Source organism: Podarcis tiliguerta, assembly GCF_965153285.1.
Source record: "Podarcis tiliguerta genome assembly, chromosome: 2".
NCBI classification, from domain to species: domain Eukaryota; kingdom Metazoa; phylum Chordata; class Lepidosauria; order Squamata; family Lacertidae; genus Podarcis; species Podarcis tiliguerta.
In genome coordinates this window covers 67,604,258-67,632,119 of record NC_139535.1, presented here as the reverse complement: position 1 = coordinate 67,632,119, position 27,862 = coordinate 67,604,258, and the positions used below count along the sequence as shown (strand labels likewise).

The 27,862-nt window shown below is 40.8% G+C and overlaps 2 protein-coding genes across 29 annotated transcripts in view; one reads left to right on the top strand and one right to left on the bottom strand.

Annotated features, from left to right (window-relative positions):
* ACSL6 (acyl-CoA synthetase long chain family member 6) overlaps nucleotides 1-15,985 on the top strand; it is a 79,656-nt gene extending 63,671 nt beyond the window's left edge. For 21 of the 22 annotated variants that reach the window (XM_083428729.1, XM_083428728.1, XM_083428711.1 and 18 more), the window contains 9 exons: nucleotides 1,954-2,088; nucleotides 4,231-4,326; nucleotides 5,366-5,438; nucleotides 6,553-6,641; nucleotides 8,307-8,423; nucleotides 9,420-9,563; nucleotides 10,331-10,432; nucleotides 12,946-13,017; nucleotides 15,145-15,985. In XM_083428729.1, coding sequence (XP_083284855.1) covers nucleotides 1,954-2,088; nucleotides 4,231-4,326; nucleotides 5,366-5,438; nucleotides 6,553-6,641; nucleotides 8,307-8,423; nucleotides 9,420-9,563; nucleotides 10,331-10,432; nucleotides 12,946-13,017; nucleotides 15,145-15,285 — 969 coding nt within the window. In that variant the 3' untranslated portion in view covers nucleotides 15,286-15,985. Of the gene's footprint in view, nucleotides 1-1,953; nucleotides 2,089-4,230; nucleotides 4,327-5,365; nucleotides 5,439-6,552; nucleotides 6,642-8,306; nucleotides 8,424-9,419; nucleotides 9,564-10,330; nucleotides 11,599-11,776; nucleotides 13,018-15,144 lie in introns of all 22 variants that reach the window. The other variant, XR_014508397.1, reaches the window with a different exon arrangement.
* LOC310672110 (uncharacterized protein) lies at nucleotides 849-15,514 on the bottom strand. Of its 7 annotated transcripts, none has more exons than XM_083428754.1 (4): nucleotides 15,384-15,483; nucleotides 13,331-13,407; nucleotides 8,274-8,342; nucleotides 849-1,144 (listed from the first exon to the last, which is right to left on the bottom strand). In XM_083428754.1, exons 1-4 carry the CDS (start codon nucleotides 15,439-15,441, stop codon nucleotides 974-976), a joined length of 375 nt encoding a protein of 124 aa, XP_083284880.1. In that variant the 5' UTR covers nucleotides 15,442-15,483; the 3' UTR covers nucleotides 849-973. The 7 variants fall into 7 exon arrangements, 3 of the variants coding, with proteins under 3 accessions (XP_083284880.1, XP_083284882.1, XP_083284881.1); XM_083428756.1 differs by lacking the exon at nucleotides 849-1,144 and adding an exon at nucleotides 5,466-6,931 and having other exon boundaries at nucleotides 13,315-13,407; XM_083428755.1 differs by lacking the exon at nucleotides 849-1,144 and adding an exon at nucleotides 5,466-6,931.
* Nucleotides 15,986-27,862: the final 11,877 nt, after the last annotated feature.

Here is a 27,862-nt window from a genome sequence, read left to right as displayed (position 1 = left end):
CTAACATATGTTTTGGGGATTAAAACAATCAGTGATGGTCTACAGTCTTGTTACCCAATGAAGTTAAGTGGACCTACTGAATACTACTTTTTTGTATCTTGAATTCTTTGGCTGCTTTGTTTTCCACTTTGCCGTAAACCAGCAGAAACAAACTTACTCAGAGTTATCACATTTGAAAAGTGAAATGAACTTCCAAGGTATACCTAGTTCTGTGCATTACTGTTTATTACATGTTGGCAGTATAACTTGCACATCCTCAGTATGAGTCTCCCTTATGTCTGATGTTGTAGCTTAGCAGATAGGATAGGATACTTAGCAGATAGGATACTGTATTGGTTCACACAGTGGAAAGGAGTCTTAAAGTGATTTCAAGAAAAGAAAAGCACAAAATTACATTATAAAAATATTCATACGAACGATGCAGCACCCACTCTGCTTTATCAGAGAAGCACCCTTTCCACCGACTTGCAAAAAGCAAGTGTTAAGGTGTCATGTGCAATGTTATTAGGGCTGTTTGTGAGCAGGGAATTAGCATCCCAGTCATACTTAAAAACCTTTCTCCTGAGCAGCCTCAAGTTTCTAAATGCAAGCCTCCTCACGCCATGGGAAGTTTCTGACAGGGAGCCACTGTAGACTCTTTCCAGCACTCTGATTGTGCCTTGTTTGTAGGCAGGGAATGTGTACTAGGGCAAGGTGATGTTATCAATAGCTTCCCAGCTGTCACCATGAACTGATTGGTGCTTTACATGCATGGGATGCTGCTAAGCTGTGAAAGGTACACAACAGCAAATTTTCCAGAGATGCTTCAGGAGTTAAGAATTGACCTACTTTTTTTTTCTAATGATGTTATGACTGCACTATGCTTGATTTACCCGTCATATCCGGAAACTATGAATGTGATACACATTTATTATTGGTACCCAGTTCTCATCTAGGTTTTCTGTATCCACCCCCCTAGATACAAAACAGACTTCTAGATACAATTTATATATTTTTTGTTTGGAAATTGATTCAACGTTCTTTCTTTTTCTTTAATGAAATCTGATGTGGAAGGCAAGCATGTGTACATCATATTGCAACATTTGCCAGTAAAATACTTCGGGGTGGTGGTGGTGGGGCTGACTTCTGGTGAAATCTCGTCTATCTGGATAGACAATAGAGAAGGGTGTGTATGTGTAGAAACCAGCCAATGATAACATTTATGTTTATTGCTCTGCCTACTTCCACCTGTGGCCCCATCCAATTCTGGAATGTGGCCCTCAGCAAGAACTGTGTCCCATGGGCTGCCGAAAAGCATTTCTTTGCTTTTTCACATCTTAGGTGTGTACCAGCATTGTATACCTGAGAATGGATTTGCAAGCAGGAAAAGGAGCTTGTGAATCAACATACTTGAAGTTGTAACGGCAACGTGAAAGAAGTCTGACTTCCACTCCCTAACATTTTTGCATGTGGGGCTGTTTATAAAATGATTTCTGATGAATCTTAGGTTGGTTTGACATGGAGATTTGCCATAATTGCCACTTCATAAAACATTAATAAAAATAACAGCCAGCCACAATTAGCTCATTAACAGACTGGGAACTGCTCTGCAGCAGCCAGATGTTTCTATTCTGTTGTTACAATACAGTATCCCCAATAATTCTATATAGCTGTGCCAAGCTAATTACACAATGGAAGCCCTTGGGATACCTTAATCTCTATACATAGTTTTCAGTGATTTTGTTTTCCCTTAGAAGAGAACAGAAAGCATAATTCAAAGTGAATTGCAGCAGAAGAGCTTTGTTGTTAACTTTTAGCAATGGTATAGTTATGATTAATTCAAACAATTAATTATACTGCTGGCATCTGTGGAGCCCTGTCTGCTTATGCCAGTGATAAATTTGGTCCCGCTTCCCTTTTAAGCTATGCAATCTTTTCTCTCTCCCCACGCCCTGCCATTTTGCATTCTCTTAGATCTTCAGTCAAGCAGACACCCCACTGAAACGCTGGCTTCTGGAATTTGCTGCCAAGCGTAAAAAGGCAGAAGTTCAAAGTGGAATAATCAGAAATGACAGCCTGTGGGATAGACTATTCTTTAATAAAATACAGGTAAGGATCTGGAAAAAAATGGGCACTTGTGCAAGGAACCCTTTACGAAAATGAAATTGTACATGAAACTAGAAAAATCACTAAAGGGGGGGAGGGAGGCAACCTTTCCCAGGGAGCCTTCTTGCCCTCTAAAGGACTGGGTTTTGGCCCCAGCAGCAATTTTTATGGGTGAAGCCTTTGAATGACATTGTTATTCAAATGAATGGAGACAAACCTTGGGCTGAGTGGGTCCCAGTCACTGAATGGGTGTTTGCCCCCTAGCAACAGTTTTACTGTCTTTCAAAGGAGCAGTAAACCAGGAAGTCTCTTTCAGTCTGGATTTTAATCTAAACTGGAGAATCTGGATGCTCCCTGACTTAATTTTCAGGCATGAGCCACGGCACTGCCCTGTCTTTGCAGCAGACAGAAGCAACTTGTTTAAGAGTCAACTAATATTTCACTCTCTGTCGGCTGTTTAGTTTTATGCAAGTTCACAAGTACCTAAACTGTGAAAATCACAGAAAACGTTGCTATCAAAGTGACTAATTCAGGATTGCTGGAGTAAACAAAGAGACCCCAAATAGGCGCCAATCTTCTTATAGAATCCCGATCCTCTTACTGTGAAAATTCACAGACCAAAAGTGAAATTTATTGTAGCTTTAAGGAGATTGTTCATCAGTGCAAATATTTCTGCTTACCTGATAGAACAATCTCATTCCTGCTCCCCTGTGTGCTGTTCTAGGGTTACTTTCAAGCACATTTGGGATCAGGGCATGAGGCAAGAAATGAAGCCATTACTAGAAACACAAAAGGAAAGCTTTGACCAGTAAGAAGCAAAATCATATTCAGAGTATCAGAAGGTCTCAAATACATTAGTTAGAGTTTTACTCAACAGTACATGCTTCAACCAATTGTGTGCTCCTCCAAAAAAATGGTAATGATAAAAAATTAAAAGCGAAACACTAAAATACAAGGTTGTAGCCAGCTGTGGCTTTGCAGTAGTACAAAAATGCTTATGATTGTGTATGGCGGGGCATCCAATTTCCACCCATTGTTCTTACCTGCTGCTCCTCTGTACCTTATCCCATGCTATTTGGAACAGCTTTGTAGGGACTGCAGTGGGTAGGGAAGGAATCCATGAAAATTGGATGTCATAGTTTGTATGAGGGTACATTTTCTGCTAGTGCAAAACCATCACCAGATACAGACAATCCAGTTTTATTTGACATGAAAACAGAATACTCTACAGCCCATATTATGCATTCAGAACTACGCTCCCTCCCCACCCCATTTCTCCCAGAACATCATTCACCTAGGCTGAGGTCTGTGTGTGTGTGTGTGTGTGTGTGTGTGTGTTATGTGTGGCAAGGTCAGGAATGTAGCTGTTTGCGTGGCAAGGCCCTGGGTCCCGCAGTTCCATTAGATAATAAACACACAGACACAAATGTTTAGGTTAATGGGATAAAACAGGCCACAACTTTATTGGTTACAGATGTGAGCAGCTTGGCTTAGGCATTGGGTGAAACCAGACTATATCCTGACTCCTGCACATCTGCAGGGAGTCTCAAAGAGTAAACCACCGGTAGGGGGAGCCCTATGATATACATTGATTAAGAGCACCCCCAGGGTCCCCAATGGGGTTGTGGCATGGCTTTGGACAGGATCCACACGCCCGGGTCCCTTTAACAGGATACCCTTAATGTGGAGGGGCAGGCGGAGGCAGCAACCTCCCCTCCCATAAACAAGGCTTACCCAATGCCTAATGGCCACTCGAGCCCTAAAGGCTCCCCACCAACTTAAATGGCTAGTGGCCATGCCCCCAGCCAACCTGATTGGCCAGCCGGGGGGCATGATGCGGCTGGGAGTCCCTATGACTTGGGCTGCATCCCTCCACCCACAGCTGGATTACTGGGAGGTCCTGGATGCACTCCCACAACACCGTCCCGTCCCCCAGGAAGGGGAGGGGACTTCCAGCATGCAGTGTGATCTTCATAAATGTGGGAGAGGAAAGAGGTTTGGAAATATAGGCATAAACTATTCGGCTAGATCTAACAGGTAGGCTGATCTTTGTTGTGCCTGGAAGCCCAAAGTATACTGTACAAATATGTGCAATAACTTCTTTATGCTACATGCTGTTTTTTCAAAGTTCTCTTTGCCCAACAGGCAAGCCTGGGTGGCTGTGTTAGGATGATTGTAACAGGAGCCGCTCCTGCTTCTCCCACTGTTCTGGGCTTCCTTCGAGCAGCCCTGGGGTGTCAGGTATGTTGCACCTATACATTTATCCAGTTGCACTTTTTATTTCCTAGCTAGAAGTTCTGCTACCATTAGGGAAAAGCTAGATTGTTAAAAATGAGCTGTGGTATTAACTAATAACACTGTGGGAACTAAACACATCCATAATGGAAATAGGGAGAGTTAAGTATTAGGACCATATAAAGAGCCATGTTTACGTACAGCAAGTCCCTTGCAAAAGTAATAAGCTAATGGTGAAGATCTGATCAGAACTTGTGTCTAGATTTTAATTTAGATCAGGTGGGGGAGGTACTATAGACGGATTGGGGCCAGATTTGTCTGCCTTCCAGTTCTGTCTAAGGGGAATCCCCCTCCTTGGATGCCCCTGTGTTTCCTAGATACCATTGAAGATCTCCCGTTTTAAGAAACAAGTTGGATGCACCCACCCTTCTTAAATGGGTGTTCAAGGTGGCAGGGATGCTGAGTAAGACAAACCCAGCTTGCAGTGTCTTTCCTTTTTCTTTAGCAGCAACCACCGACAGGCCTTTTCAGGTGTGGGCAGAGGCCTGTAGCACTAAACTTGACCAATAATTGGCTCATGCCATTCTCAGCAAGGTACTAGTGGCTTTCCTAGCTTGCAGTACAAGTTCCAAAGTGCATCCTCTTCAGCTGCTCCCAGAGTTCCTACAAAGGAGAGATTTCTCCTCCATCTTTACTGTCTTTCTCCATCTCTAAATTCAGCAATCAGAAGCTATTATTGTACACAATTGTAATTTAGATTGTGTTCTTCCTGAGTCCCAACACTGGAGAGAAAAGTATTTATTGCTCATTTATTTATTTTTGGCCTTCAAATAAAATGGTGAAATTAGCATCATCTAGTTTAAATGATGCAGGCCTCTGAATACCTGTTCTGCCTCAGAATACCAGTCGCTGAGGATCGCAAGTGGGAGAATTTGACTGTCCACTTGTCCTGCTTGAAGGCTTCCAATAGGCATCTGATTTATCTAGATGGACCTTTGGTCTTATCCAGTAAAGTTGTTCTTATTTCCTTACATACTTTTGACAGGTCTATGAAGGCTATGGCCAGACAGAATGCACAGCTGGCTGTACCTTCACTACTCCAGGGGACTGGACATCAGGTAATAAACCAGGCAGGGTACTGAATCATCAATTAATCAATTGCCTTTTTATGCATCGTGAAATAATTCACAGATAAATAGTAAAAACAGCTAAGAATAATTGTAAAAACAATACATAAACCGAATAAAGTTAGCTGTGAAAACAAAACAAAATGAACATCAAAGACAGGGATCTTTTCATCCAGCTGGAGAAGCTTGTCGAAACAAATATGTCTACCATTTCCCCACCAGAAACTACAGATAGTGGGCATATCCCAAAAGATAGATATATGTTCCACAAAACAGGAGCAGCTGCACTGAAAACTCTGCTTTGAAATACTGTGGTTTCTGATATTTCAGAGATTTTAAGGATAAACTCCTGTAGAATGCAGTGATCTACTAGGTATATGAGGAATAAGGCAGTCCCTCAAGAAATTCTGTTTTAGAATGCAAGTTTAATTAGCTTATTTAAGCTTGAAAACAATTAGGTCAGAATCCTAAGGCACCATGTATGTGCGTGCAGGAGAATGACGTGTAATCGTGATATACTTTGCAGCTTTGGGCTCAGCATTTTTCACTGCCAAAAAGGCAAGCAGCTTTAAAAACCAATCAGTGGTTTGTCCCTTTTCTCACTGAAACAACAGCTGTGCTCAGCCTAAACAAATGCTACTTACCAGTATGCGTATATCATTTCTTTAGATCCCAGCTTCTGTGACTTACGATAATCTGTGGCCCTGTTTGGATTTTGTTTCCTCCTTTGGATTGTCCTTAGAGATGAGCTCTGGGTTATATGTGCTCTTTCCCCTCACTCCTAATTACAATTATTATTTTTCACTAGACTAGCGATAAAACTGCATCTTCAGCAATGTTCAGATACTTTTATGATAATAATCTGCTGTAGTTGTTTTACTTTTGTTTTTCTTTAATTTTTTTTAAAATGACAAATGTCTCCTTGGCAAGAAGCCAGTGACTCAATTGCAGAGCAGGCTCCTTCACCAGAGAGCACTGTGAACTGCACTGTCACTTTCATAAATCTATGTCGAGGGATTAGATCCGGCACTGGGCAGGTTGTTGGCCTAGATGACCTCTATGGTACCTTGCAACTTAAAAACTATCATTTCTCTGTGATTTGCAGGTCATGTTGGAGCACCTTTGCCCTGTAATTTAATCAAACTGGTCGATGTTGAAGAACTAAATTACTTTTCTTCTAAAGGAGAAGGAGAGGTAACATGCACTCTTCCTGAACTCTTCGCTGTCTCACTTGTAGTTTAAAAAAGCCAATGAGCCCTTTTCCAGAGGCAAGATCTGTCACTCCTTTACAGGAGATAGGAGGGTGCAAAGATACATATATTTCTCGAGGACATAACCAACAAGCTCAGGTGCAGGAGGAGTTTGCTCTGGTGCTCAGGAAGGCCAGCGAGCAAGTCGGGCATTGGCTCTCATTCTTTCATTTCAGTACTGATGATCCAAACTTCATGCAGGGTAATGGCAAGAATTCCTGGAACTGACAGGAGCTGGGAAGGGACAAGGTTCATGACATAACTCCTTAGAAGCCTAGCTTAGGATGAACAGCTAAAGGAAAACAGGCACAATGAAATAAACACAGCATCCTTGGAGTAAGATGGTGGCAGTGGAGTTAGACATTCATCTTGTCCTGCTGGCCAGGATTAGTATTGTGGTGAGGCTGCTTTCTGATTGCTGTGAGTAGGACTATTATTGTGGATTTGCCTTGAAGGAATGCAGGAGCACAGTTTGGTTTTGAACAAAAAACGCTTCATCATTAAAAGATGGTTTCTTGGTTCTCTCTGGAATAATTTGAATGGGGGGGGGGGCAAAGAAGAGTGGCACCTGAAAGTCCAACAAATAAGTTATAGCATAAACTTTCATAGTCTAAGGGCATAAGTTATTGTGGACTATGAAAGCTTATGCCGTGAGGCATTTCTTAAGTCTTCTACAAGACTCTTTCTGCTGCAACAGTCTGATATGGCAACACACATTTCACACCCAGCTGAGGATGGTGTAAGCAAAATATGTGCATTTGAGAAAGAAACAGAAGAGCAACTGGAGTTTTGGAGACAGAGAAAGCTTGGAGCTGTAAGCTAACAGCAGCTGAGGAGGAAGAAAAGTGTCTTTCTCTGCAATCTGGTGTGGGAACAATGGACTGGCTTTGTTGAATGTTAAGCTGTCTGCCTCCACCTATGCTTGACTTGCATATATTTATTTAATACATAATTTTGTTTTGCAAACTGCAGTACAATAAACAACAACAACAAAGCAAAAAGTTGCAGATTTCTCATGTATCATTGTTACAGGATATAATTGGGGGGGATAAGAATTAAAAAATAATAATTAAAACAACTATCTGATACAGTCTCTCCAAAGGTAAATTTGTAAATAAACCCAAATATTACAAAACATCCTAAGTTGCAAATGATGCTTCTATTCTGCCTGTTGTGCATCTAACAGTATGTTGTGTTGGCTCAGGCTGGTCTTTGCTCAGATAGAACAGAAAACCTTCACTCAGGAAGTATTACACATGTTCCAATCTACTCATTGTTGGCACAGAGTCCTCATAGGCAAACAGCTGTGCTTCTAGAACTCACAGGTCCAGCTTCCTGAAAGTCTCCCACCTTGTATCAGTGGTGCCAACTGTATATTTGTGTGATTGGCCCTCCCCTCCCCAGAAAAGGGTTATGCCAGTATTCAGTGGCATGTGATTATAAAATAAGAGTTCCTTGTGTGGCTCAGTCTAACCCATAGGCTGAGGTTCTTGAAGATTTTTTGCCTATATATTCATCATTTGTGTGAAGTTATAACAATTGGCCTAAGTCTTTCTTTTTTAAAAAAGATGTCTACCTTGCAGTGTACCAGCAGATCTCTCTCTTGCAGATTTGTGTGAAAGGTCCAAACGTTTTCAAGGGCTACCTGAAAGATAGAGAGAAAACCACGGAAGCTTTAGACAAGGATGGCTGGCTTCATACTGGGGATGTCGGGAAGTGGTTGCACGTACGTACTGAAATGCTAGCTTTGCACACTAAGATTGCAGGTTTACAAGCCTCTCTGACCAAAGGAATAAGTGAATTAGACACTGATGTGTACGTCAGATCATGAGTATAGTGGTGGATAAAAATTACTACTGTGTGATGTGAGCATATGCCAAACCTACACCAGGGTTCAGCTCCAACATTGGTTCCCTTTTAGATTCCAACCCTCCCCTGGCCTTATTTTATGGGTTTATGGGCTACCTCATAGCAATTGTCACAACTTACTGGTGGATAAGGCATTGGGTTGGATCCTCAGTCTGTGTGGGTGGGGGTGGAGGCTCCTCCCCTGCTCCATGGTCACAGGGTATCCCCTTAATGGGAGCCTGGGGGAAGTACTTCTTGTTCTGATACCTAGCTTGGGAGCTAATGGGCTATAGCACCCCAAATGGTGATTTTGAGGTTTGCCTGGATATGATACATATTGTGATATGTATCTGTCCCGTGGGGTGACCCATAACCTTGATCAACCCTGCCAATCATCCACAGCAGTTGGGCTGGTTGAGTTCAGGATACCTACCCAATGCCTCTCCCAAAACCTGCTGACACCAATAGTTGTAGCCTGTTTAAATCCCAACACTGCTGTTCTTTGTGTTGTTGTGATTATACCTAATCCCCTACCCGCCCGTGGCTCTACTATGCCTGGGCCTGCCACTTTCTGTTAGGTTTCATAGATATTTGACCTTAGCTTCTTTGGCCAGTCTGAGAAATTTGAAATCTGTTTGAATTCTGCTGCTCAGAAGGGACCCAGTAGACTGGAGCTGAGTTGCAGGCAAGGCGACCTCACGTTTCCCTAGCTCTACGTGACTACTTGCTGCTGCATAAGCGTATCCCCACTTGCAGGCTTCCCTTCGGCATCTGATTGGCCCCTACGGGAGATAGGATGCTGGACTGAATTGGCCTTAGGCCTGAACCAGCAGACAGACTCTTCTTACATTCTTATGTTATTTTTTACTCACAGAATGGTACACTTAAAATAATTGATCGAAAAAAGCATATATTTAAACTGGCTCAGGGAGAATACATTGCACCAGAGAAAATTGAGAATATCTACATTCGCAGCGAGCCTGTCGCGCAGTTATATGTGCATGGAGATAGTTTACAGGTAATGCTATCCACTTTCTAAACATTATTTGAAATTTGGTCATGCCTTTTATACCATTTTGTATTGTTTCCTGGGTTGGGGGGGGGGTTGCGTTTAGGAACAGGCAAGGTGTCATCTTTATTCCATTTAATAATGTTCAAAATGGATACAAGATGTTGGTGTCTGTTACCTGCTGAGCAGGTAAGTTCAGCAGCTAGATACATAGTTTAATGAGAGGAGCACATCATTCACTCACTGATGTCCCAGGCACAAGGCATTCTGGGACACGTAGCAAACTTTCTGGCGCAGTGGTCATTGATTGACCTGCATACACTATAAAGTCTGTATAGATCAATAGGGAAACAACTGCATAAGCAGAGTCAAGCAACACACCCACATGCAGATTTTGTAACATTTGGGACCAGCCTCCTGATGGAACTGGAAGAGCTGGAGGACTGTGGAGGAGAAGCGGGAGTAACCTTACTGCAAATCTATTTACTGTATATGGAAGCCATTATCAAAAGTTAAGAGAACAGAGCTCTGCTCTGAACCTCCACTGCTGAGAACACACACACACACACACACACACACACACACACGGTGCTCAGACTCTTGTGATAAGCAGAAGCTGCTGTATCATTGTTTGAGGAATGGGGGCAAAGGGCAAAGAACTTGACAAGCACTCTTATTTAGGAAAGACAGATAAGAGAGCACAGCAAAATTCAAGGGATCAAGATGGGTTTGCTGTGTCACAAATACAGTCCCCAATTTTATCTGTATCGTTGCAGGCCTTCCTGGTGGGGATTGTTGTACCTGATGCTGAAATCATGCCAGCCTGGGCCAAGAAAAGAGGCTTTGATGGAACTTTTGCAGAGCTCTGTAAAAATGCGGTAAATTGCTTATGTGCATGTTCCTGTGCAGTTCAGTGCCAATTTGGGCTGTGTGTGTGTGAACAGACAAATATAGATTATAATTCTAATTGGTAGATCAGAATTTGCCAGTGCACTGAAAGAGCCTTATGGCGAATGATGCAATATGATAAGCTGAAAGGCCAACTTCAATGTTACATTAAAAGCAGCCTTCCATAGCCTGTTGCCCCCAAGATGTTTTGGACTCCCAGAAGCTCTAGCCAGCATGGCCAATGGTCAGGGATGATGGGAACTGTAATCCAGAATATCAGGAGAGCACCAAGATGGGAATGGCTGAATTAAAACAGTTCAGCTAATGTGTTTGGATCTGACTGTGACTTTTTCTTTAGAAAAAAAGCAGCTATAGGGGGCTCTGAACTGGATCAGATCCACAGCACGGAAGGAGGGAGCTTAACCATGCCCTGTTTTCCTGCTAATAATAATGCCCCCAAAGGACATATTTACTGCTTTGGATAGTTTTCAGGCAAAAAGGGAAAGGGGTTTTAATCCTGGTCAGGATTCCCACAGCTTCTTTTCATAAAGAAAGGCACAGCCAAGTCCAAAGCACAGTAGTTAAAACTGCTTTTAACATAATGTGTAATTCTGGCTCTAAGTAGCTAGGTGATTACTGTGTTAAGAGACTGGGACATCTGTTAGAAAGATTCCATTAGATAAGCAAAGCTCTGTCCTATAACAGGAGCTAGTATAACATCTTGGGTTTTTTCCACTTTCTTTATCAGTACTGCCATTGCTACAAGATGACATCTATTTTTTTGCAGAGTGAGATATGCTTTTGTTTCATTTTGTTTTTTGGAGGCTTGGAATGTCTGAGCCAGTGCCAAATCATGTGATTTCTCTGCTGTTGCCTAGACTAGATAAAGATTGCAGTAATGTTCCAGAAAGAAGACAGCAAAGCTACTAAAGAGCAAGTTTTATTTCTTCTATGGGTGCTCCAGCACATTTACCTTTGGTGGAAGCCATAAGTGAAGGATCATTGCTCAGTGGTGGAATATGTACTGCCTGCAAAAAAGGGTCAAGATTCTCAACACTGCCTGGATGTTCCAGGGATTGAAAGACCCCATGTCTGAAACCCTGCAGAACTGCTATGAGTCAGTGTAGGCTATCCTGAACTAGACAGACAAATAGCTGTTGTAATTTGTGAGGAAAGAGACAATGGGGAGACTTTTCCAGTTTGACCTTGCAGAGAAAACATTTGGTCAGCTTAAGAATCAAAATGGTTCCAGGTTGGTCTTCCTGTGCTGACCTACGTATGTGCGGTTATGAACATTACCATATATCTAAGACCATAAAATTCCTATCACATAGCCCAACTCATTATAAAGCAGTTCCTACGCTCCTATGTATCTGAATAATTAATTAATTCCCCACTCCTGTGTGACAAAGCCAGGTGAGCTAGCTACCACTTGAGTAAGGGGCTGGAAATATGTAGAGCAGCTAGGATTCAGCAGTAGCCAAAGTAATTCCTGGCAACATTCTTGGGATGTTCAAGAAATAAGGCTGTAATCCTATCCCTGCTTACCTGGGAGTAAGTTCCATTGAACTCAGTAGGACTTACTTCTGAGTAAATGCCTATGCTATAATCCAGGGACTTGGTTATTAGAACACTAAGGAAGTAGACTGTAAGCACTTTCTCTTTAGATTGCCAGCTGATCAGGGCTGGGACCTGGCCTCTGTGCAAAATGCAATTCATATTGATGGCATTAGATAAATAACATTGAAAAGGGCATCAGTGTAAGGTGTAGGGATGTTGCAGCTACTGTTTACCATGGAATGGAATCTACTATTTTGGAACCGGCGTTATAAGATACAGTTTCAGTCACTGAACTCCTTCGTATTTTAATTTTAAATGCAAAGAGGAAAGTGAGAGCTCTGAGCTCTAAGAACAAGTTCCAAGACAACATGCCAGAATAAGAATTTAAGTCTTTGCGCTGCAAACATATGTTCATGCTTGGGAAATTTAAATCAAAGAGGTATTTCAGACACTTCTGCATGAAGACTACAGGACCAGAATTCCTTAAGGATGGGCAATGTTTTTCAAGCTGAGAGCCACATAACCTTCTGATCAATTTTGCAAGGGCCAAAATGGGTGGAGTAACAAATGTGATTTTTACCTTTTGTACAATAGGCTATTTTGTACTAACACTCAAGCACCCTGCCTCTATCCTCCCCATAACAGAGTTCAAAGACATGTTCCAGATGGGCGTATTTGGAGTGCAAAGCTTGGCATGTGAAGGGTATGACCTGAGGAGAATTCCAAGGGCCAGACAAAGAGGTCTGGGGGGCGGGGGGACACAATTCATCCCTCTGCCTGATATTTCCCATCCTTGTCCTGCATAGTATAATCACATTTCATCCTCTGCTTCTTTGAAAAGTTAATTGTCAATAGAGAGCCAAATAAATAATTATTTAAATATTGGAACATGTATTTGAACAGGACTTCCTGGCTGTAAATGTTCTCATATGTTCTTACTTAGGAGCTCAAAAAAGCAATAATGGAAGATATGGTGCAGTTAGGGAAAGAGAGTGGACTTCATTCGTTTGAACAGGTAAATACTAAATACTGATGATAGCTTTTGATTACTAGATGCAGATGAGCTGCTTCTTTGTGATTGAATAGCAGGGATTTTAGCATGCATTATGTAAAAGCCCCAATGCCTCGCTTATGCTTTGTGGTTCAGTACTCAAATGTGTATTTTTCTATAAAATAAAACTATCCTTGTCTGTTTATGAATGCATGAAAGGTAATGTTAAAGAAGGTCTCTCTATGATAGATAACATGATAAAATATTTGAAACACCATTCCATTCAAGCCGAGAGCAGTATTGGAAAGTCAGCTTAATTACCATTCTTGTAGCTGACCTGGAAAATACAGCTGTTCTGTTTGTCCCCCATCCATGGACTAATCTCCTCCTGACGTAGGTATTTTTGCGGCAGACCTACAAACCTCCAATAAGGGAAGTTCAAAAATGGACATAATGTACTCCTCTCTCTCTCTCTCTCTCACACACACACCTTTTAAGAAGTGTGATCTAAAACAAGGTCATGTTGTGATTCTATTATTTTTAAAAACACAAATGTAACAGCTGTAACATTCGTATAATGACATAAATTCCTAAGCGTGCCTGCATTTGTGCACTAGATTTGGCAACAGCATAATAAATGCACTTGCAGTGTCATAATGCATGCACTAAACAAGAATAGAGACTATAGAAACTAATTCCACATAAAGCTTTCCTGCTTTTTAAAAAACTGGTCTATAAAAAAATGTTGAGAACTGACTGTCTCTTAAAATTGCTTTTTCTCCCATGCTGTAAACCTCCCTGTGATGAAATATACTATTTATCAATTCATCTAATATAATCCATGGGGGTATGGGGGGCACATATGCCTCTGTTCTCTGCAGCATTTCAGCACTGTGTAATGAGGTGGGCAGGGGGAGCCCTCCTAAATGAATTCTTAAAATCCCAAGCAGGAAACATGGGTACAAAGAAGATATTAAGGGCAAAGCCTTTTCCTCTATAGTCACTGCCAGTTGCTTGGGTAATGATTTTGGGTGTTCTTAGCTCAGGGAGGAAACAAAAAATCAAAAATATGCAAGTTGCATTGTACCCAGTACCTCTTATAATGAGCTCCTGACACTTAAATGAACAAATGCACATTTAAACATCATAGTTTCCTATGAGGTCTATATTCAGGATTAACACATGATTTAACACTGCTTTCTGCAACATAGGAGATGGATGGCTAATGTGTTACTCTTTAATCGTAAAAATGCAAATAAAACATAAATGATCCTTAAGTTGCTTCAGAATTCATGCTTAGCACCAACACATTTTTCACAGCAGCAGCAAAGATTTTGCCAACATGAAACTTTGAAGTGTGCACTGCAGTTCATTTTCAGTGCTAAAGGTAGTCAAGTGTTTTAATAGTTAAAATTTAATTTCCCCTAGTGCCAGTTATTTCTGCAGAAGGTGGAGAGAACTCAGCATGTCCTCATTGTGTCTCAATCCTAGAATCGAGCCTTTTAAGATTGTTTTTGATGCAGAAATTTTTAAAAGTCTGTTGATAAAATATACATTGTGTCTGCCATTAAATGCCAAGTGATAACAACAACAGCCAAATTTAGAATTTCTGTTCCAATGTCTCTGGGAGATATATACCAAAGCAACAGGCACAGAACCTCATCCATTGCAGAAAGCTACCTCATTCTCAAATAAGCATGCACAGGATTGCACACTAAATTTGTTCACCTTTCAATAGCAAGCCAAGCAAATAAAAAGCAACAAAACTCCCAAATATCTAAATAGTCTGGGTTGTATTAAGGAGTCAGGTAAACGAAAATACAGTGTGACTGCTTACTATAATTTATGCTGTAAAAGTCACATGCTTTGCCCTATTGGGAAGGGGGGGAACCTTTTGTTCAAAAAGCCAGTGTATTGGGCAAAGCTAGGGACATTATTGATGAACTGCTGCAACTAAAAGACTGAATTTAAAAGTAGGCAGGTGTTAGCACAGAGCTATTACATCCTACATAGGAGTGGGTGTGCAGAATAATACTTGGCAGAGTGACCAATGTGATATGTCTGGAACACAGCTATCAAATCAGCCGTTTCCTTTTATTCAACGTTACAGTATATTTTTATAAACATGTTGACTTGTTCCCCCCCCCATAGGTTAAAGCTGTTTACATCTACCCCGAAATGTTCTCTGTACAAAATGGTTTGTTGACACCTACGTTAAAAGCTAGGAGACCGGAGCTGAGAGAATTTTTCAAGAAACAGATAGAAGAGCTTTATTCAAGCATCTCCATCTGACACCAGGGGAAAGTTCTTCAGAATAATGGACTCTGTAGCAACATTAGGATAATACTGAAACGTGAAAAGGGCGCAGTTGAAACGAATAAGCATCTGACCTTCCACGCGAGCCTTCTGTTGTCGGAAGACACCATCACTGAGTAATTCTTTTACCATCTAGTTCTAGTTCCTCTTGTTGTAATGGATGCTCTTGAAGATTGCTTAAAAACATACTGGACAACCGTTAAGCTACTTTCAATCCCACTCCTTCTGAAAGCCTTTTACAGACACCTTTGTTATTAATACCTGCAAAAACATAAACAAAGATCCCTTAGCAAACAGGAAAGAAAAGCAGACTGGACCTGCCCATTTTCTATGACACTCCTCTAAGCTCCTGGATGATTCAATAATGTGATAGGGTTTCCAGATGTCTCTCTGTATGGGTACCATTAAGAACTCTTTAGAAGCAAGCAGTTCCCAGGTTGCACATCATGCACACACCTTCCTTAGCATGGTACAGCACCTTCCTTCGTGTGGTGTAGCTTCACCCTTGGCTGCTACTGCGTGCATATGTGGCCAAGAACTCCTCACTGCAACTGAGCTCTTAAAAGTACCAGGGTCCCACTCAGCGAGATATCTGACAAAGACTAGTGGTCTACCTCAATGTTCTTGGATGCTCAAAGCCAGAAATAAATCTGTTACCCTGATGTAGAACTTAAAACTGGAATTGTTTAATCGTTCTTTAAGTGGTAGCACTTATGCTTTCCCTGCAAGACATAAATTGAATTCACCTTGTGCGAGCCTTTCACAAAAAGAACAGATGGGAGGAAGAGTTTGGATTTCATATGTATCGAAGTAGGAAGAGCTTTGGATTTCATGCCTACTTAATACAGTGTAGTGGCACATGCTGGGTGAATGCTAACCTGTAATTGCCAGAACTATCAGAAATGTTACAGGCCTTGGAATTTTTTGTATTTCTTGTGTCTTGGATGTTTCTGAAATTAGCAAGGGATCTCTGTGGGCTGTTCCTTTTAAAGAACTGACTGCCTTGTGTTGTGGCAGCTACCTGACAGCAACTTGCAAAACAGAAGGGTAGTTGGTATAAATATGCTGCATAATTTTGCAGCTTCCACTCCCCACCACCCCAGTGGATTCCAAATAGAATAGGATTTTGAGTCAGAGCTTTCCCTTTGCAGCACTTTATAGCGGTGCACTTCAGGAGAACTGAGCTGGCTTTAAATAATTTAAAGAGGATGCAAAGACTTAACAAACAGCTGTTTGGCCACATCATCTGACTTTAAAGCAGCTTCTCCCAGCTTCTTCTTCCACCAGGCTTGCATCTACTCCATGTCCCCACCTCTTATTCTCATGCATTCCGACAGCAGGCACTTCTGAGCGAATAGCAGTAAAGGCTTCACTCCCTTGACAATGGCCTTGAGAGGGATTCACTTGACTGAATAATAAAAATAAATGTAGAAAAAGAGCCTGTTCCCATTTTTTTTTTAGGCCAACACCTTAGAAATTTGCCTAAATAAATATTCCATGTTTCAGTGGAGAAACTAACGCTTGCTCTGGAGAACCTGCACAAGCCTTCTTATGATGCCCAGGAATTGCAAGTAGATCAGGAATGGGGAATCTGTGGGCAAGCCAGGTGGTGCTGGACACCCAATGCCCCATCTGCCAGCACATCCAGTAGTCAGAGCTGATAGGACCTGCTGAAGTTCCCTCTCTCTTATGCAACTACTAAAGGTGCAGGGGCCATGTCTGACTACCTTAAATATAGTTTTCTGCTCTGAAGTAGTCATTTGATTCAAGGGTTGGGGAACCTGCAGCTGGGCTAAAACTCCATTCACACCAGACAGTTGACCATGCTGGGTGAGGCTGATGGGACTCAGGAGTTCAACACCATCTGGAGGGCCACAGGTTCCCTAGCCCTGGAATAGTTAGTACTAGTACCTGCATACAGGAGGACACAAGAAGATCTCTGCTGGATCAAACCTAAACCCAGTCTACTCCACCATTCTGTTTCTACAGTGGCCTGCCAGGTGTTCATGGGAATCCTGCAACATGAGTGTAGCAGCACCATTCCTACTTGTATCCCTAACACTGGCGGTAGGTCATAGCTATCAATACTAGTAGCCATTGATAGCTTTACCCTCCATGAATTTGTCTCTCTTTTAAAGCCATCCAAGCTGGTGGCCATCAATATCTTGCGGTAGTGAATTCCACAATTTAACTATGCACAAAAGTAGTATTTCCTGAAACTTCCAACATTCAACTTCATCGAAGAAAAGCTTTTCTATATATACTTTCTGCACATCATGCATAATTGCATACACCTCTGTTATGGATGCATATTTGCCTTTTCCCCAAACTAGAAAGCCCTAAATATTGGGATCTTTCCTTATAAGGGAGTGTATTGTTTTGGCTGGCCCTTCCTGCACAACTATTCCTCAGTGGTGGCAGTGGCAGGGTTAGGTGAATGTCTGAGTTCAAATGCCATAGCTATATGAACACAGCCATAGAACCAAATCCAGTGCTAACAGATTATATGGCTTTCTTGAAACAGTCTCCCCAGACATAGTTCAGATTTTCTAAAGTTCTCAACACACAGCACCTTGTATGGAGAAAGAAGCTTGTGACCATATTAATACAGGAGCTGCTTCTGATGTAGATCAGCATGAGTGGAAAAGCTGAAAGGTGGTGAATAGGATGGCAAGGTTCAAAAGAAGGCTTTCTGTATACAAGAGGGAATTTTAGCATCTGTAGTCTGCATGACACCTGCTGAATTTCTCCATATATATCACTATTCAAGGATCAGTAACTTGTCTTTTTTGCACCTGGAGCTCCCTAATGAGCCACAATGCTCACATTTATTGATATAAGGAAAGATCAGCTTAGTTGTTACTCTTTCCATGAGGAAACCTAGGAGGTTTTAGGACATCTGAACCATCCATGAGACATCAAGAAGTCTTGGGCTTGTTTGAGCTGAAGTAGACCTACTATCTCCATATCATCTTACCAATAACTATGGTGTTAAATGATTTATCCACATGGAGCTGCTAAATCAGTCAAGTGGAAGGGTGACCAAAGTGAACTTAAGATTGCAAGATTATTTTTTTTAAATTAGAGAGACAGCGAATTAATGAGCAAGTGTTTATGCTGAGCCTGGTTAATTAATGTCTGTTCTGAACAAACTGTTAAGATTTCAAAAGTGACTGCATTTTTGAAGTAGTACTTCCAGTACAAAAAGTACTTCTTTTGTAGTTTTCAAATGCCTGTTCTGATTTCTTGATAGCCCAGCTACAAAGGTTTCACTTTATGCTTAAACTTATCTGATTATCCAGGTTCATTTTGTAGTTCTATCAGTGCAAAAGCAGAATTAAAGCCAGTAATTTAGGCTTCACTGCCTGGGCATAAGTCTCACTGAACTCAATGGGACTAACTTCTAGTAGCTATGTATAGACTGCACTGTTAGATCCACACTTGAATACTAGGCTGCAATTTTACAGCAGATTTTTAAACCACGTACTTTTCATATTCATTGGAGGAGGAAGGTACACAACTTTGTTGTGTGTGTTCTTTTCATTTAGGTTAAGGCATTGCTTGGGAATGATTTTCTAAATGCTTACTTCCCTGAGCTATAAACACTGGAGAAAACTGGCCCACAGATTAAAAGCAGGTCTATATGAAATTGAGGATTTGTAGTTGGCACTGGCTCTAAAATTCTCTCATGGCCCCAATTTACAATCTACAAAGGTTACTTAGATATTTATTGAACTTTTACTTGAAGCAGTACATAGGAACATATTGGGCAGGATCCAGCCAAAGCCCCTTGGGTATGATCCAGCCACATTTCATTCTCTTTGATTTCAGTTAGACAAGCATTTTATTAAATCTTAGATATTTTCTAGTGAAACCAAGAGTTCTTAAAATAGTTAACACTGGTTGGCTCTAGCATATTTTCTTAAAGAAAAAAAAGTCAATTGTGCATTTCCCTTCATTGAGGAATTGCAATTCCTTAAACCATCATAAGGAAAATCCCAGTAACCACAATTGCCCACTCTAGTGGCTGAGTTGTGTATGTTGTTCAATATACACAAACCCACACAAGTTTGTTGTTTGCTGCAGAAAAAGGAGCCAAGCTAGAGCTTGGCCCTATATGCTTGCTAAATATTGCAAGTTGTATTACACCACAGTTAGGCAAATAGGACAAACACTATGGCCTAGGGACAGATTGCTATCTGCCTGTCATTTGCAATGGATATCTGCCTCTGGATTCAAAGACTACTAGGGAGTATGCATCCTTGAACTTTAGGTGCCCTTTATATGATATGACAGTAGCATGAGAGCCACTTACTCCTGGCTTTATGCCACATTCATGCTGCAACATTTAAGAGCCTGGCAGCACTTGAGTTAAGCATCATACAGGTCCTTCCCACCCAATCATCACCCTTTTACCTCACCTATGAAACAAGTACATTAGAAGAACCCATTGCTGCTGTGCTGGTTGCCCACATGGCCATGTGCTTTTAAAAGTTATAAAGGCAAAATAAAATGCCATAATTGTAATGAATGAATGTGGTTCCTACATTGTACCCAGAATACAAGAAGGACACCTTACCGAGTAAACATGCATACCCCGAGTGGTCAGTACTTAAAGAAAGACATATAAAAGCATAAATCAGAAAACGAACTAGGTTTAAATAAATTGTAAGCTTTCCTATATCAGCAAATGTGCATATGCCAGTTTAGGATATGCACCATTCCACCGGTATAATCACGGGATTACGATGTTACTGCACCAAAGGCTATTGCTAGTGGGAATATTATTTCCTATCAGAGTTTTTTGTACTAGCACTAGTACCTGATCCTAAAAAGATAATGTAATAGATGAGAGGTAGACAAAGTGCTGTCCTACAGGTATTGATGGATTATGAGCTCCATCATCTCTGATCACTGGTTGTGCTTGCTGGTACTCAGGTGGAGGTGCATCAATGTCTGGAGGGCAACAGATTGGCACAATGGCACCTGCTATGATGTTATGCCAGCAGGAAAGATCAACACCCCAGCCAGTTAAAATCAGAGTTCATGGCCATCATGACATGCTAATCAAAACAGAGTCAACAACCTTTGGCCAGCCAAGCCAGGATTTTGTATATACTCTGAATCGGATTGCAAACTACAGTGAAAAATAATAGGTCAATTTATCATCAAAAGCACTAGAATTAAACCAAGTTCAGAATACATAATAATGGGATTTATCTATTTGTTACACACCCATTCTATGAGCCCATTAAAACAGTTCTGCTGCTGACACTCTTGGATGATACTGATGATATAGATCTTGTTTCAGTCAAACACCAAGACGGCCTTGGCTGCTGATTTATGCTGAGAAAAGGGACGGGGGATTGTGACCCAGGATCTCTTGGTGGATTATGCAACCATCTGGTATCCAGTATCCAACTGGACAGGCTCTCTCCATTGGAGGTTGGATGCACTGTACTATACTTCAGTGGTTCCACTCCTACTTTGATGATCAGTTCCAGAAGGTGGCATTTGCATTATGGGGCCCTGTGGTATTTACACAATGGGGTCCCCATGTTTCCATCTTGTCTTCTTTTTTCTTAAATACATACATGAGCTTAGCAACACCATTCAGGGATTTAAGAGTGAGGTGCTGCCAACAAACTGATGTCATAGAGCTCCACTTCCAGACGAAGCAATGGAAGTGCTGAATTGGTATGGATCATTCATTGGCTCCAGACAAGAAAGAGGTGAATGGTTTGTCTGAGCACAGAAGTGCTGTTGAACCAGTTCTGGGTGGCGTTTCATTCCCTCTAAGGAATCAGGTTCATAGTTTGGAAGCAATCATCCAACACTATCACTGGAAGCCTAAGTGTCACCTGTGGCATACAGTGTTCCCAGCTAAGGATGATGTGCTAGTTGCAACTCCTCAACAGAGGTAGAACAGCCACATTTATGCCCTAGTAACCTCCAGTTTATACTACTACAGTGCATTACAAAGGTTTCTGAAGATTTCTCAAAAATTTCAGCTAGTTCAAAATTCAGTTGCTTCAGTACTTACTGGGATTAGCCTTATGGAACATATCACTTCTCTTAACTGCCTCTGCTTTGGACACAATTCAAATTGCTTAGATGGCCAATGATCCTGGGTCCATAAAGGGTCACCTTTTCCCACAAAAGTCTGCCCAAAATTTTATTACCACTAGAGATCATTTTAAGAGATCCTCCCTGTGTCACTTAAGTTAGGTGTGAGCAGAGAGAGGGTTTCTTTGTTGTGGCACTACGTATGTCGAATGTCCTCCCCAGACTGATGTATTCTGCTACCTGTTGAATACTGTTTTTATTATTTTAATACATGTCCAGTGTAGATTGCTTTAAGTGACATTTTATTGGTTCTACTGGTTATTAATATGCACTATTATACTTCTGTTGATTTGATTTTCTAAAACTGAGTTTTATTGTATTAGGTATTTTCTTCCGGCTCTTTTTACCTGAAGGCTAGTATATAAATATTTTTAATTAAACTAAAGAATTTTGAGGGCAAGGGAACAAAAATGGTGATCCTCTCCAGTTATCACTCTGCAAGGCAAGACCATCCAAAGATCAGGTGCTTAGGTGGGCAAAGGAAGACTTCCTCAAGCTAGTGCCCTTCTGATGTTTTGGATTACAATTTCCATCCACCCCAGCCAGCATAGTCAGTGGTCAGGGATGAGGGGAGCTCTAGTCTAAAATGTCTGGAGGGCACCAGGTTGGGGAAGCCTGATCTAGCTCACCTCAGGTTCTGGTAGGAGGGATGGGAATAATGGCCATGCCCCATGACCCTGAGCAGATAAGATGAAGCAAGCTGGTTCTACATTCCTAGAACTTAACTAAGGAAATGCACAGTATTTAAAGATGAGTTGTGTTCTTAGTTATTAGAGGGAATCTCTGTGTTAGCTGGTTCATACATGCATGTTCATCACTTGATGACTTGTGGTTATTGTGTGAACTGTGTCCACCAGAAAAGCACCGCATTTGATACGAGGTGAAGTAAGACAATATGGAGGTTTTGTTCCTGGTCAGTGACATCTATTTTCCACACACGTCATCTCTTCATTTTGGAACCTCATCAAAGTGATAAACTTGCATAATTTGATAAACTTGTATAATTTACTTAGGCCCTGGTTCAGCCCATCGCAGATTTACACTCAGTCATTACTGCAGGTTTAAAATAATATTACATAGTTTTATATTATGAATACCTGTTGCTAAAGTCTTCCCCATAAACTATCATAGAGCCAAAAAGCATATACAAGTGAAATAAAAAGCACTCTTAGGACCTATTTATTTGACAAATCACCCTGCAGTCAAATGAGGATTTTCAGCGTATCCTGCATGAAAAGAAGCTGCAATTCCTTTACAAACATTTTTGCAGCACATGACTGGTAATGACAGTAAAATCTTGTATCTTGTCAATATCTTGGATTTGATTATTATCGCATATATCAAAAAAGCAGCTTCTATCTTTTAACAGGTTTCTTTTTTTGAATGAAACAAATTAACTTGAACATTATAAACTATTGTTTTCCATCTGTGAAAAGCACAAACTGGTGATCTATATGTAAATAAACTATGACATGAATGTAAACTTTAAAAGTAATAATACTATTTTTGCATGAAATCTGACAAAGAGATGTACTGGTTCTCACAGAAAACTATGGAAATATTTCATCTAGGGATTATTAGTACAATAGATGGAACATTGTTTTCTTTTAAAGTAAACAAGCTTTTGCTAAAACAGAATTTTTCTTGCTTTGTAGAATTTACCAAAATGAAAGCTGGAAGCTTGGATGCTTTAGAACTAATGCTACCCAAGCACTAGTGAGATTCAATCTGCAATCTTATGTATACGTTTGCCTGGGAGTAAGCCCTGCTGAAAATAAGTGGAGCAGTTTTATGTAGAATTACAAATCTGGCCTGATAATGGCCCAAATGAGGTCTGCACACAATGAATCAGGGTTAGATATATTAGGAAAAATCCCCCCTCCCGCCACTGGACTAGAATGCCTACTCTTTCTGCTGCTACTGGGGAGTTTTTCCTGACTACTGTTTTCCTCATAAGAGTTTCTATGCCACAAAAGTATTTATGTGAAATCTGTCTCTTTGTCCTTAAGTGTACACTGATTGACAGGGACAAAGGAATGAATGTCTTATGAATTTGCCCATCAAAGTCTCCCCCCCCCCCGCCCTTAATACCACTATGGCAGGAGGTGTTGTAAGTTAAATGATTGAGCTCTATTTTCAAACCAAAATGAGGTCAAATTGCCAACTGCCTTGTTCATTTCATCTCCTTTGGCTTGAATGTGTAGCAGAATGGGCTGGTGTTTTAACTCCAAAAATGCCAGAGGAAAGAGGGATTATAGAGGCATATGTAGTAGGCATGGTGGTAGGGTGGCCAGGTAATGGTGACTGGTGGGGTTACACACTACTACTACAACACTCATTCCACTCTAGGCAAGGCACTACACCCATGAACTTTGATCTTAAAAGGACTGCACTAACTGCAATGAAAGCTCCCAAAATAGCTACAACCACCTTTAAAAAAGCAAAAGAAAAGAAGGACAGCAGTTAGAAAAAGATGGAAGTAAATGGCTGGGGAGATTTACCTGAAATCTTGCAAATACTGTAAAGTGAGTAAGCAAATGGCTTTTACTATAGAGAAAATGACTAGTGTGGAAGCATGTACTTATTATCACTGCAGGTTAATGAGAACCACCACCTCCATACCACCAAAGTACTGATCTAGTATTGATAGCTTGATGAACTGAAATGGAGAGGCAGCGTTGCTGAGTGGGGCGCTGAGCATATTCATTCTGCTTTTCTATTTATAGCAGCATCCCTAAGTTCTGCAGAAGTAGTCAATGCTTTTTTTATTTAAAAAAAATGAGGTTCTGATACTTACATTGATAAAAAGTGCTGCGGGTGGCAGCACAAAATGGCTGCCATGGACAACCAAAAAAGAGGTGATGGTACTCTGTACCAGAGAGTACAGAGAGAGAGTACAAAATTATTGCAAGTAGTGAAACTAAGTAGACCAATAGCAGCTCCTGCCAAAATCAGTTTAATTCCTATCTTAAGTTCCAAAAGTTATCCTGGTGTGGGGGAAGCAGATAATCACTGAAGGTTGATCCCATATGCAATAACACTAAATTAGCCGGAAAGCGCTGTACTGAATGCAAATTCACTTAGATGCCAGTCTCTGTAAGCAAAAGGTGGCTGCATGTTTAGGCATCAGCAATCATTAGGAAAGTCAAGACTAAGTACCTGAACTCAAGTATGCAATTCTTCAGCTTTGTGTGTGAGAGCGCGTGTATGTGTTTTAAGGCCAACAGCTTCAATAACTTGCAAAAAGCCAATTTGGACCTCTGTAGTAAGATGTACATATTTATTTCAATGGGATTTGCTTACAAGTAGGTTTTGGGCTTCTTAAAAAGCAGGGGCAGGGGGAGGTTAATTAGCATTACTTAGGTTGCAATCCTGTGCACTTACCTGGAAGTATTCCATAGGATTGCACTGTTAAGACTGTGAACCCGATAGATGATGAAGTTAAGCAATAAATAGTCTGCTTTAAGGGTGTCCAGTTGTAAAGGATAACAGAATTCTTGTAACTTTAGCACTTTTGGAGAAAAAAAAGAGAGAAAGACAGTAATTTAAGCAAGTGCAGCTTTCCTTGATGCTGCATGATGAGTTGCATCTGCCAAAAATGTAAATCCCAGCAGCCATGGGGAATCGGTAGCTGTCCAGATGTTAGCTTATGCCATCCCTGACCATTGGTTGCGCTTGTTGGGACTTATGGGAGTTGGGAGACCAACAAGCTATGGAGGGCCTACATGTTCCCCATCCCTGTGTTAAATCCTGTGTTAAATGTGCAGGAGCTCAGCACTCTTTCACATTTGGTCACACTAAAGGACTTGCAGCAAGAGCAGTTCATGATCAGGGAAGAAAACAAAGAAACAAAAAAGACCCCAACAAACACCAGCCACAATTGTTCCCAATTAGGATTTTTCTGTGAGACAACAGCACTTCTGTAAAAACCTTACCCTATCTATCATACCACAATAGAACAACATGCCTGCATTCAAATAAGAGTAAAACATTGCAAGTCAAACAGCCATTTCCCCTAAATATACTGCTTATTCTATTTTCAACTAAAGAAAAATGAAGAGATTAAAATGCAAGGACTTATTTGTTTAAGAACAATTGTAATTAAATATTCTATCCTCCCTAGTTTTGGTATATCCGCATGTATACCTAAAATACAAAGAAGCAAATGTGGGATTTTTGTTTTGTAAAGAACTGAAAGACTGTCAGGTTTCTCAAATTTGTTAATATTCCTCTTGACTGACAAATAAAATATTTTATACAAAAATTGTTTTATTCTAGTATTTTGTCTGTGTGGTCAGTAACTAGTCATTCAGAAATGAGTGCCTATACCTATACTATATTATGCTTGTTTTCTTTTCTTTTTTTTAACAACCAAAGAAATACTGCATTCTGAGGTCCATTTCAGAAATCTATGCTTTCTGACTTCAATGTCTTTGCAGATAAAGAGGAACCTGTCTGCAGTCGCTTGAATTTATTCTCGTTATAAAACTGGCAGTAACAACAGAAGAAAATGTATGAGCTTGTTTAACATAAATAGATGGGAATGTATAGTATTTTTTCAGACCATGTGTTTAAAAGAATAAAGTCAATAGAATTATTCAGCTTATTTTCCCACTCTGTGTATTAATGTAGTCTTCAACTGATCCCCTTTTTATATATTTTCCCCCTCATGGTTTAACACAAACGGACAAGAGGCTCACTATTTTCAGTGGTTCAAAGTCAAAGCAGCCTTGTATGCTGTAACTTAAGCAGAGCAAGAGAAACAGGTGCCCAAACAGGTGTGGGAGCACTCAAGGACTCAGAGAGGAAACTTCACGCAAAATCTATCACCGCTATATATAATTCAATTTTATTAGGTGTGCTTCATGCTGGTGGATCCTGTTCCATAAATTGAGAGTTAAGTTTGGAACTCTCACATTGCACTGCTCTTCTAGGGCTTCCCCATCTTAGAAAACAGGTAGCGAATTGTATGTTTGAACACTTCCTCTGTAACAACAAACAACAACAGCTGTCTGTGGGATGCCCTGATTTGCACAAGAACCTGGGGGGGGGGGGCAGGAGATGGAGGAGAATTCCAACATGCAATATCTCACATGGATTCTGAAGTAGTACCATTCCAAGAGCTTGGGACCTCATGACTCGTAATCATAGAGACAAGGAAATACCGTACATCTAATAATACCATTGGTCTGTTTAGCTGAGAACTCTCTATAACTGGCAATGGGTCTCCATGGTTTCAGATAAGGGTCTTTCTAAGCCCCACCTGAAGTGGCTAAGGATGGAGTCTGTGACCTTCTGTATGCACCTTAAATTCTCCATCTATTTAGCTATAGCATCTTCCCCTGAAGGAATTAAATTAAGAACAATTGTATGCCAGCCCTAGTATCTTTATAGAGTCACTAGTTTGAATACTGGAAAGATGTCATTTCCTCATCATGTCAGGATTACCGAATTTGAAACATATAGAGGAATTATTGTCAACACCAGTTCACAGTGCCACCTACTGAACAACAACATTGCTGTGCATATACATATGTGTGTGTGCACGCACCCCCCCACACCCCCCCAGCTTAATTCAACATACAATTCACATTTCACATTTTAATTATTGTTTAGGTTTTCCCCTCAAAACTCAGCTTAGTATTTCATGCCAGTTTGGTGTTTGCAAATAGCAAACATACTGCTTTCATCAACACCTATTCACATAGCGTTTGATAGATCGTATGTACTCAAAAACACTGCCTCTATTAAAAACCTCATTACAACTTCTGCGTCAATTAATCTGTCAGCAAAATCACAATAAAAAGTAAAGGTTTGCCTATGTTGTTCCAAAATGGTCAGCACTACTAATCAAGACTATGCTATTATATTACTCCCTTAATCACACTCCCTTAATCATATGAGAATTTCTGTGCAGACTAGCTCGATATTGGGGATGTACTGCTGCTAGTCTGAGGTTCTTTTGCCAGTGCAATACCATATTTACTCAAGTCTAATGCGGCATCAAATCTAATGTGCACCTCAATTTTCAGAACCTTGAAACCAAAAAAATGTATTTGCTGGCGAATGTAAAGGTGCCATCAAATCTAACATTAATTTTCGCAGCGTAATTTAGCCAAAAAAAGGTGAGCATTAGATTTGAGTAAATACGGTATTTGATATTTGGTGGGATGGGCATGTATGTTGCCATGGGCAACCTCCAAGGACTCTGACCCTTCCTGGTTCTTTTATTTGCACAGGACTAATCCTTATTTCTGGGACCCAAGAAATGCCCTTGTGAAGAAACTACTCCTAGGCAAACAGCACCCTTCCTTCCCAAAACAAGCAAAACACACTCAGACAAAACCATACACATCAAACGACACACAGTAGGCCAAGCACAATGCCTGTCCAATAATCTAAAACATAAAGGAAAGGACACACAACC

Bases quoted from the DNA above. Each gene is read 5' to 3' on its own strand.
- LOC310672110 (XM_083428754.1), bottom strand. From the start codon at position 15,441: ATGGTAAAAGAATTACTCAGTGATGGTGTCTTCCGACAACAGAAGGCT. The intron at 13,408-15,383 runs GTCAGATGCTTA...GGAGGTTTGTAG, and splicing joins ACAGAAGGCTCGCGTGGAAG to GTCTGCCGCAAAAATACCTA. The intron at 1,145-8,273 runs GTAGACATCTTT...TTGTCTATCCAG, and splicing joins ATCTGCTGGTACACTGCAAG to ATAGACGAGATTTCACCAGA.